The sequence below is a fragment of the Pristiophorus japonicus genome, chromosome 8, assembly GCF_044704955.1.
Source record: "Pristiophorus japonicus isolate sPriJap1 chromosome 8, sPriJap1.hap1, whole genome shotgun sequence".
Lineage (NCBI taxonomy): Eukaryota > Metazoa > Chordata > Chondrichthyes > Pristiophoridae > Pristiophorus > Pristiophorus japonicus.
The window spans coordinates 129,833,670-129,845,731 of record NC_091984.1 but is presented as its reverse complement, the minus strand read 5'-3'; the positions used below and the strand labels follow the sequence as shown (position 1 = coordinate 129,845,731).

The window sequence follows — 12,062 nt, the reverse complement described above, 5'->3', positions numbered from 1 at the left end:
TGGCAGCCAACTTGCACACAGCAAGCTCCCACAAATAGCAATGTGATAATGACCTGGTAATCTGTTTTGTTATGTTGATTGAGGGATAAATATTAGCCAGGACATCGGGGGATAACTCCTCTGCTGTTCATTGAAATAGTGCCTTGGGATCTTTTACATCCACTTGAGGGAGCAGATGGGACCTCGGTTTTAAAGTCTCATCCAAAAGACAGCGCAGCACTCCCTCAGCACTGCACTAGAGTGTCAACCAAGATTTATATGCTCAAATGGGACTTGAACCCACAACCTTTGAACTCAGAGGCAAGAGTGCTACCCACTGAGCTACAGCTGACACTCTCAATAGGCTTCTGTAAGTTTCTTAGTGTAGTTGGGGTGGTAAGAGGAAAGCTGCACTGACACCACAGGTGTGTGGTGGCAAGATCTCCTAGTGTTAAAAATGTTGTCTACCTTGACCCAAGTCAAAGCCTACATTTTCAAAGATTTCTCACAGCTGATTTCATTAGGAAATGTTATTTCATCAAAAAGCATTGTGGCTGCAATTCTTCAAAAGACTGGGTCTAATCCAGTGATCTGACGTCTAATCTGTTCACCGCCATCTCTGCAGCATGGGCAGGACATTTATTCTAGACTGCTCTCAGCTTCCATCCCTTCACCAAATTCAGCGCAACCTAATCAAGGTCCTGTACAGCTGTCATGGATTTTTCACCAGCTGCTCGACATTGCAAGGAGAGGCTGTGTGAAGATTTATTTTTCCCAGCTCAGCCTCAGCTCATCCACTGCTAAAGCCCTCATCCATGCCTTTGTTAACTCTAGACTTGACTGTTCCAACGCACTCGTGGCCAGCCTCCCACATTCTACCCTACATAAACTAGAGGTGATCCAAAACTCGGCTTCCCGTGTCCTAACTCGCACCAAGTCCCACTCACTCATCACCCCTGTGCTCACTGACCTACATTGGCTCTCGGTTAAGCAATGCCCCGATTTCAAAATTCTCATGCTTGTTTTCAAATCCCTCTATGGCCTCAGCCCTCTCTATCTCTGTAATCTCCTCCAGCCCCACAACACCTCCTCAAATTCTACCCTCCTGAGCATTCCTGATTGTAATCACTCAACCATTGGTGGCCGTGTCTTCTGGTGCCTAGGCCCCAAGCTCTGGAGCTCCCTGCCTACACCTCTCCGCCTCTCCACCTCTCTTTCCTCCTTTAAGATGCTCCTTAAAACTTACCTCTGTGACCAACTGTGCTAATTTCTCCTTGCCGGCTTGCAGTCAAATTTTTTATCTCATAATATTCCTGTGAAGCGCCTTGGGACATTTCACTACGTTCACTACGCTATATAAATACAAGTTGTTGTTTTCAAATTTGCAAAATTTGGCTGGCAAACAAGGGTCCAACTGCTTCATAAAGAGCAGCCATTGCTCCCATGTAAGAATAAATCCTCATTTAGCCCCGATTTGGCTGGATAATCATAACTACTCACAAAAGTCATGCCAGTAAGTAAGCGAGAAACAAATAAACTTGCAACAGTCCATATTGGGAGATTTCCGCGGCTGTTATTCCACTTGTATTCCTCCAGTGGGGTATAAGATGGCTGATAATTTTCCAAAAATGAACAAAATTAACAGGAAGACCCTTTTCATGATTGCTTGGAGGAGGAGCATCCGAGAGGGCGCTGAGCACCTCGAATCTCATCGCCGAAAGCACACAGAAAACAAGCGCAGGCAGCGGAAGGAGCGTGCGGCAAACCAGACTCCCCACCCACCTTTTCCTCCAACCACTGTCTGTCCCACCTGTGACAGATACTTTAATTCCCGTATTGGACTGTTCAGTCACCTGAGAGCTCACTTTTCGAGTGGAAGCAAGTCTTCTTTGATTTCGAGAGACTGCCGATGATGATAAAATCTACAGCCCTGCTTTTGACCAGGATTTTAGTTGAAGTGCATTTCTTAAGTGATTTTTCTTTTTTTTTAAATAAATTGAAATTAATAGCCTGGAACTCAAGGAGCAGAAAGTAATTTAATTTTTAAATTAATTCCAATTTATTCTGTCAGTGGTTTTTACCTTGCAGAATGTTTATTTGCTGAATTTTTTGATGATTTTCACCACACAACATCATTAAGTGTCTAAACCGAGAACAATAACCAACTTGCAGCTAAAGATAACAAAAAACTCATTATTTCCAGTGTGAAGACAATTGCAAGAACGGCATTGTACCTTAACTCTTAACTTTCTCAATAGATAATAGAGCATACAATTATCAGAATTCCTGCTATGCCTTGCAGGGAAATTAAAATAATGCGTAACCTTGTGAATAAATAGAAGCTCCTTACAGTTACAATGTGTAAGCTGTACATTGCTGAATAAATAGATATTGTTGCACAATAGGTAACCACGTCAGCTGTTGCTCAGTTAGTCCTCACCTCTAAGTCAGAAGTTTGTGTGCTCAAGTCCCACTCCAGGGACTTGAGCACAAAAATCAAGGCTGACATTCCAATGCAGTGCTGAGGGAGCGCTGCATTGTTGGAGGTGCAGGAAAGAGACATCAAACTGAGGGATGAAACATTAAACCGAGGCCCTGTCTGCTCTCTCAAGTGGATGTACAAGATCCTATAGCACTATTTCGAAGAAGAGCAGCGGAGTTATCCCTGGTGTTCTGGGCCAATATTTATCCCTTAATCAACACTGTTTATGGGAGTTTGCTGTGAGTAGATTGGCTGCTGCGTTTCCTACATTACAACAGTGACTGCACTTCAAAAGGTACTTCATTGGCTGTAAAGCGCTTTGGGACGTCCGGTGGTCGTGAAAGGCACTATATAAATGCAAGTCTTTCTTTCTTTTTATCCCTTATATTGCTGAATGAATTGGAACTGCATATATTTAGGTGGTGATTAACTCTAACTGTCCAGAGGAGGATTCAGCGATCCTGGCACTCACGACTGCCCTGCGTCGACAAGACTCTGGCATCACTGGTTATTATTAGAATATGCTCCGGGTACATTTTTAGATGCACAGTAACCCCTCAGCCATTCAGATACGCAAATCTTTAAAAGAGGGTAGACAAGTTGATCAAGCTGTATAAAAAAAAGTTAGGGAATCCTAGGTTTTATGACAACATGTCTATAAAACACTGGTTCAGCCTCAACTGGAGTATTGTGTCCAATTCTGGGCACCGCACTTTAGGAAGGATGTGAAGGCCTTAAAGGTACACAAAAGATTTACAAGAATGGTTCCAGGGATGAGGGACCTCAGTTACATGGATAGATGAGAGAAGCTGCGGTTGTTCTCAGAGCAGAGAAGGTTGAGAGATTTGATAGAGGTGTTCAAAATCATGAGGGGTCTAGACAGAGTAGATAGAGAGAAATTGCTCCCATGGGGAAGGGTCAAGAACCAGAGGACACAGATTTAAGGCGACATGATGAGAAACATTTTTACGCAGTGAGTGGTGAGGATCTGGAATGCACTGCCTGAGGGGGAGGTGGAGGCAGATTCAACCGTGGCTTTCAAAAAGGAATTGGATAAGTCCCTGAAGGAAAACAAAATGTACAGGGCTACGGGGAAAGGACAGGGGAGTGGGACTCGCTGAAGTGCTCTTGCAGAGAGCCGGCATGGGATCGACGGGCCGAATGACCTCCTTCTGTGCTGTAACCCATCTATGAACTTGCATTTATGCAGTGCCTTTAACGTTGAAAAAAGCATCTAACGCCGCTTCGCAGATGCTAATCAAAAAATTGATTGCCAAAGAAATGGGTTTTAAGGATGGTCGTCAAGGAGGACAGGGAGATTGCCAGGCAGATGAGTTTAGAGAGAGAATTCCAGAGCATAGGGCCCAGGCATCTGAAGTAATAAATGGAGGCATTAATAAATGGAGTAAAGATCAGAGACAAAGCCACACCTATATAAATTATTAATTAGGCTGTGGTTATAACACTGTGCCCAGTTTTGAGCACCTTACTTTAGTAACGATGTCAAGGCCATGGAGATGATACTTGGGATGAGATACTTTACTTGTGAGGAGAGACTAGTGAAACAGGCTCTTTTTACTAAAATAAGGTTAAACGGAGATCTGGTGGAAGTGTTATATGAGGTTTTGATAAGGTAAATAGTGAGAAACTATTTGCAGGGGTTGGTGAATTGACTATCTTATCTGAGATGTGGAAGAAGTTGAGGAGTTTTAGCAATTGGTTTATCTCCTAAATCTATGCTGTCTGGTTCTTATTCCTCTGTAGATATTCCTCTAGCCTGCCTTTTAGAAGAATTTCTCCTATTTCACCTATTATTCGTGTTTGCTTAATGGCCAATAATTGAATAATTTAAACACTTTAGTGGCGAAATTGCCTATCGCCCCGGTTGGGGGCATTAACCTCTCCGGGGCCGGATATTCTGCACCCAGTACAGAAGTCCCACACCAGAAGTAAAATTCGGGTTACCGCCCCTCACAGGAAGTGAAGCGCAATGTTGCACGCCCTGTATCCTCTCAGAGCAGTATCGGGGGAGCTATCCGGGTGCATCGTGCAGCACTACACGGCCTCTCCGCGGAGCACTGGTGCGTTTCAACGCGACTCCCCTTCCATTAAAGGAGAGGGATGCTGCAAGCTCTGCAGGCCCTTTGATGGCCTCCACTGGACCACCAAGGCGAAGGGGTGCCGTGGCAGCAAACGGAGTGCCAGGCATCACGATCGCGGCCCGGACCCTGCGACATTGCTGGACAGTGGCCCGACCGGTGAGTCGGAAAAAAAAATGGCGGCGCGTGGTGCAGCGCACCTCCCCTTTAACTTTCGGCTCGCGATGGGTGTGCGACCTGGTTCGCGCCCCGCGATGCTAGCGCTGACATCACCCGTGGCACCGGTCTAAGGGGACACAGCGCTACTGCATTCGTGCCTTCGCTAACTCCCGCGCAATTTTGTGGGAACTGGTAGCACCCCACCGACCCCCCCACCCCCGAAATGTGCCATCTGGTCATGGGAATTTGTCAGTCTCAGGTGCCTTTAACTGCCCAACAGATTTTAAAGTCCTCAAATAAAGGATTTATGCCAATGCACTCCTGGCTGGCCTCCCCTCCTCCACCCCATATAAACTTGAGTTCATCCAAAACTCTGCTGTCCGTGCCTTAACTTGCACCAAATTGTGTTCACCCATCACCTCTGTGCTCCCAGATCTACATTGGTTCCCGGTCCGGCAATGCCTCAAATTTTAAAATTCTCACCTTTGTTTTCAAATCGCTCTATGGCCTCACCCCTCCCTGACTCTGTAGCCTCCTCCAGCCCGACAAGCCTTCAAGATATCAGCACTCCTCCAATTCCGGCCTCTTGTGCATCACCGATTTTAATCGCTTCATCATTGGCGGCCGTGCCTTCAGCTGCCTAGACCCTTAGCTCTTGAATTACCTCCCTAAACTTTTCCGCCTCTCTACCTCGCTCTCCTCCTTTAAGACGCTCCCTATAATCTATCTCTTTGTCCAAGATTTTGGTCATCCCACACTAATATCTGCTTATGTGGCTTGGTATCAAATTTTGTTCAATAATGCTCCTGCAAAGTGCCTTGGGACATTTTACTATGTTAAAGGCGCTATACAAATGCAAGTTGTTGTTGTTGATTTTTTCATAAATCATTTCGAAAATGTTGATTTAATATCTCAACTAATTTAAATTCTTCAAGTTCATTTCCACTTTTATGTTTTAGAGTTCCAATTTCCCCCTTACTACTTTACTGCATTGAAACCAAAACAATCATTTAGTATATTTTGTTTTCATACCCCAACACCTCATTTTACCAATTTTAGCAAATTTTAGAATTCCTCTCAAAATTCTCCCCCATTTTTCAATGCCCATTTTTTCTTCTAATTTCCATTTTAATTCTGTTTTCATCCATTTTGAGAAACACTTTTGATGTTTCAAGGGTATATACTTTCCTTGCATATTTAACAGGACAGTTTTTTATGTGTGTTTAAGTTATGTGCAAGAGTTAATAAGCAAGGTAGAATAGCTGGCGTTATGTAGATGGTTAGGTATACTTAGTAAGAACATAACAACATAAGAACATAAGAAATTGGAGCAGGAGTAGGCCATTGGTCCTCGAGTCTGCTCCGCCATTTAATAAGATCATGGTTCATCTGATCCTGGGCTCAGCTTCACTTCCCTGCCCATTGTCGTTCAAAAATCTGTCTATCTCCACCATAAATATATTCAATGACCCAGCTTCCATAGCTCTCTGGGGTAGAGAATTCCAAAGATTCAACACCCACTGAGAGAAGAAATGCATCCTCATCTCAGTTCTAAATGGGCGGCCCTTATTCTGAAAATATGCCCCCTAGTTCTAGATTCCCCCGTGAGTGGAAACATCTTCTCTGCATCTACCTTGTTGAGCCCCCTCAGTATCTTATATGTTTCAATAAGATCACCTCTCATTCTTCTAAACTCCAATGAGTATAGGCCCAACCTGCCCAACCTTTCTTCAGAAGTCAATCCTTTCCTGTCAGGAATCAACCTAGCGAACCTTTTCTGAACAGCCTCCAATGTAAGTATAGCAAATCATAGACCAAAACAGTACGCAGTACTCCAGGTGTGGCCTCACCAATACACTTGTACAGTTGTAACAACAGTTCTCTGCTTTTATACTCCATCCCCCTTGCAATAAAGGCCAACATTCCATTTGCCTTCCTGATTACTTGCTGTACCTGCATACTAGCTTTTTGTGTTTCATGCACAAGGACCCCCAGGTCTCTCTGTACTGCAGCATTTTGTAATCTCTCTCCATTTAAATAATAATTAGCTTTTTTATTTTTCCTGCCAAAGTGGGTAACCTCACACTTTCCCACAATAAACTCCATCTAACAAATGTTTGCCCTTTGCAGATTATTTATGTTCTCCTCACAACTTGCTTTCCCACCCATCTTTGTATCATCAGCAAACTTGGCTACATTACACTTGGTCCCTTCATCCAAGTCATCAATATAGATTGTAAATAGTTGAGTAAATTCCACCATGGCAGCTGGGGGAAATTAAATTCAGTTAATTAAATAAATTCTGGAATAAAAAGCTAGTATCAGTAACAGTGACCATGAAACTACCGGATTGTCGTAAAACCCAAGGATGGAAATATGCCGTTCTTACCCGGTCTGGCCTACACGTGACTCCAGACCCACAGCAACGTGGTTAACTCTGAGATGGTGGCTTACCACCACCTTCTCAAGGGCAAATAGAGATGGGCAATAAATGCTGGTCTTGTCAGGGACGCCTACATCCCATGAACAAATAAAAAAGTATGAATGAGCACGCATGGGAAGGGGAGGGGGGGATGATCCATGTTGATGAGATAGCATTGCCATACGTACTTAAGCATTAATCGCACATGGTAGAAATGCGCTTATGCATTAACCAGACACATATTACGTGATTAGCCATATAAAGATATTGCACTATCGCAACTCTACCTAGTCATGTACTGAGCTACAGTGAGCACCACCACCCCCCCACCCACACTCCCGACGAGTTGTCTGTTCATGAGCTTTTGGGTACCTATCTCATGAGTGCTACATGTAATGGATTGTATGAGTGTGTTCATTTATAAAGATTATTAATCAGATGGCTCGCTGTGCTGAGTCTGCATGCCTGTAGTAGAAGGGAAGAATAAGGATTTTCCTAAACCCAACATTATACAGTTCATTTTTTGTTTTCTTTCATTTTTTTAAACCTGATTAGTCTCTCTCTGCTTTTGTCTGCACTTAGAAACATAGAAAATAGGTGCAGGAGCAGGCTATTCGGCCCATCGAGCCTGCACAACCATTCAATATGATCATGGTTGATCATGCAACTTCAGTACCCCACTCCTGCCTTCTCTCCGTACTTCCTGATCCCTTTAGCCATAAGGACCACATCTAACTCCCTTTTGAATATATCCAACAAACCGGACTCAATAATTTTCTGTGGTAGAGAATTCCACAGGTTCAGAATTCTCTGGGTGAAAAGGTTTCTCCTCATCTCGGTCCTAAATGGCTTATCCCTTATCCTTAGACTGTGACCTCTGGTTCTGGACTTCCCCAACATCGGGAACATTCTTCCTGCATCTAATCTGTCCAATCCCGTCAGAATTTTATATGCTTCTATGAGATCTCCTCTCATTGTTCTAAATTCCAGCGAATGTAAGCCTAGTCGATCCAGTCTTTCTTCATATGTCAGTCCTGCCATCCCTGGAATCAGTCTGGTGAACCTTCGCTGCACTCCCTCAATAGCAAGAATGTCCTTCCTCAGAATAGGAGACCAAAACTGCACACAATACTCAAGGTGTGGTCTCACCAAGGCCCTGTACAACTGCAGTAAGACCTCCCTGCTCCTATACTCAAATTCTCTCGCTATGAAGGTCAACATGCCATTTGCTTTCTTTACTTCCTGCTATACCTGTAGGCCTACTTTCAATGACTGATGTAGCAAGACACCCAGGTCTTGTTGCATCTCCCCTTTTCCTAATCTGTCATCATTCAGATAATAATCTGACTTCCGGTTATTGCCACCAAAGTGGATAATCTCACATTTATCCACATTATACTGCATCTGCCATGCATTTGCCCACTCACCTAACCTGTCCAAATCACCCTGTAGCCTCTTAGCATCTACCTCACAGCTCACACTGCCACCCAGTTTAGTGTCACCTGCAAACTTGGAGATATTACATTCAATTCCTTCATCTAAATCATTAACATATATTGTAAATAGCTGATTATTGTGAGAAACAAATCTTTATATCATGAATAGGGGCTGACAATGAGACACAAGCTAAACACTAGAACAAAGTCATATCAGGTGTGCAGTATAGATGTACTGGCATTGACACTGAGTGACACCAAAGTTTCTCAGGTTGAGACACAAATTAAGAATCTATTTCTCCCTTGTGTATACTGCATATATATATATATATATACACATATATATATATATATATATATATATAGATATATATTTATATATATTTATACACACAGGACTTGACACTGGCACCCACAAGGTGTATAGTACCACACAGAAGTGAATCATTTGCTTTAATCTGGTATGCACTGTACATATACAGTACTTAAGAGTAGCGCATATATAAAGTGTGATTTTTCTTAAATACAACTAAGTGGGTGCTCGGCCAATTCAGAGTAAACCATATAGTCTAAAAACACACCAGACTGGGTGAGGGATGGCACATTCCCTTCCTGAAGGACATTACGGAAGCAGTTGGGTTTTTACAACAATCCAGCAGTTTTCATGGTTATTCTTTCCTGCTGCTAGTCCACAAACTACCAGATTTAGTTTACTTAGTTTTCACAATTGCCGTGGTGGGATTTGAACTCCTGACCCCTGAGCTATTGGGTATAGTACCATACCTTCAAAGGCTGAAAAATATATTTTTTTTAACTGCATATAAAAGGTAGATGGTAAAAGGTATAAGGGCTGACAATGAGGAACATGAAACTCTTTAACCTGGTGTGTTCTTCACTGAATCAGTACTTCATGGGTTAATGTCCTAAATTCCACTTTAAATATTAAGTCAGAGTATTACTCATCAAACCTGAACCACTTTTGAAGAAGGAGCTGAGCATTGATTAGAAATACGGAAAATGAACTAAGAATAAGGACTGCCTGCTGATATCATGAAGTATTTATATTTATTGTCACGTGCTCCAGTTCCAGTCAGCATCTCGAGACTTTTATTTTTTTTCCTACACACTTTACTTCTCTGCAGTTCACGGAGTAAATCAGCGCGGGAATGCTGGAGACTCACCCGCAGAACATCACGATGTTGTAGAGTGAGGGGTTATCTGGGAGAGGTGTGGTCTGCTGCAGGCACAGCTGCTCACAACCACCGTTCATTCCGTCTGAACAGTCAATGCCAATGTGTCGGTCATAACAGCCAGAGCCATCCTTCATCGGGCTGAGTCCCAGAGGGCACTGCGGGAAAAATAATGGGACAAGAAACGTTACAGAATGAATAAGAGAGGACCCATGGGTATACATGTAACAAAACAAAAGCATAATAGGATTGAAAGACGTACGTTATTAAATATCTTGCATCAGGCGCACACTTTCGCCCCCCTCCATCCCCATTCACCTCTTGGATCTGCCCCCAAGACCCGGATTAGCACAAACCTGCTCAAAAATGGCAACGGAGAAGGATTTGCAAAAGGAGCGCTCTCGTTTCTCCTTTGACTCGTGTGTTTGTCTTGTGTTGCCATTGTATTCATTTATTGATTTGCCAGGTAGCTGTTGCTCTATTAATTCATGCATTCACTTGTATCCAATGTTTCTTTAATTTATTCATTTGTTTGTGTGCTTACTGCTCTATTAATTAATGTATTCACCAGTGCCCACATTTCCATTCATTTATTTGCTAGTGCCCACTGCTCTATGAACTATTCAGTGATGGCCACTGCCCCAATAATTTATTCATTCACTGATTTTCTGTGCTGCAATGTTCATCACTAACCTTCTGTTGTTCTGATTGGGTGGCTAGGGATGTGATATCTGTTAGTAAGCCTGCATTGAATCTGTTACAATTGCAGTGAGTCAAAGAAAACCAGTCACATATTTTGTTGCAACATAAATTCTTCAATTTATTCCATTAATTTCTAATCTCCATGTTACTTTCATAACAGCTTCTGTTGTCCACTATTTAAGGCTGTGAGTCCCAGAGTGTCAGCTGTGGCTCAGTGGGTAGCACATGTGTCTCTGAGTCAGAAGGTTGTGGGTTCATGTCCTACTTCAGGAACTGATAAAGGAATAAGGGGTTATGGAGATTGGGCAGGGAAGTGGACCTGAGGCCATGATTGTATTAAATGGCGGAGCAGGCTTGAGGGGCCGTATGGCCTAGTCCTGCTCCTATTTCTTATATTCAGGAACTTGAGCACATAATTCTAGGTTGACACGACAGTGCAGTGCTGTCGGAGGTGCCGTCTTTTGGATGAGACGTTAAACCGAGGCCCCATCTGTTCTCTCAGGTGACGTGAAAGATCCCATGGCACTATTTTGAAGAAGAGCAGGGGAGTTATCCCTGGTGTCTTGGTCAATATTTATCCCTCAATCAACACAACAAAAATAGATTATCCGATCATTATCACATTGCTGTTTGTGGGAGATTACTGTGCGCAAATTGGCTGCCACGTTGCAACAGTGACTACACTCCAAAAGTACTTCATTGGCTGTAAAGCGCTTTGAGACGCCCGGTGGTCATGAAAGGCGCTCTATAAATGCAAGTCAGTCTGACTTTCTTTCTTTCATCGCATTCTTGAACTCAGATGAAGGGGTAGGTTTTGGGCCTAGCCTCTGGGTGAACACGAATGCAGAAAGAATGCGCATTTATATAGTGCCCATCATGTCAACTGTTTTAGTGATGTTGGTTGAGGGTTTAATGTAGGCCTGCACACCCAGAGAACTCCCTTCCTCTTTATTCGGAGCCAGGGGATCTTTTCTGTACACCTGAAAGGGCAGGCAGGGCCTTGCTTTAAGGTCTCATACACTAAACAATACCTCAGGTGGTGCAGCACTCCCTCAGATTATGTACTGAAATATTTGGAGTGGGACTTCTGCCTCATACCAAAGATTGATTGCATCAGAGCATGCCCAACTTGCATACACAAGACATGTTCATGGTTAAAAGAGTGGACCCCTGGGAGTGGGTTACAGGCTGGAATCTAATTGAGGTGTTCACATGGTTTATATGTGGAATAATGGAGACCTAGCAATGAGATGCTGGCTGAAATCTAATTGAGTATCACAAGCCGCAAGAGTGGATCTCACGTAATTCAAATGGAAAATAGATTATTGCATTGCAATCATTCCCTATTTATATTTATGTACATTATGAATTTGTTGTGGTGACGTAATTCAGTTTGGTTGTTGTGGCATTGGCAGCTTTCAATCATAGATTATGACATTATTACTGGAAGTCTATCAGGAATAATTTGCTGAGTGTAGGCATTATTTATTTAAGTATTGCAACTGCATAAAAAAACAAATTAAATAATGAAAAATGAATGTACATCAAGTACAGAAAACACTGTATTCTTTCTTGTTGTCTAGGCAACTTTGC

General features: G+C 43.0%; 1 protein-coding gene across 1 annotated transcript in view; it reads right to left on the bottom strand.

The window, feature by feature from the left end:
- The window catches only part of astn1 (astrotactin 1), a 3,463,295-nt gene that overhangs the window by 1,253,138 nt on the left and 2,198,095 nt on the right, over positions 1-12,062 (bottom strand). Inside the window, exon 15 of the mRNA XM_070888265.1 lies at positions 9,759-9,925. Coding sequence (XP_070744366.1) covers positions 9,759-9,925 — 167 coding nt within the window. The remainder of the gene's footprint in view (positions 1-9,758; positions 9,926-12,062) is intronic.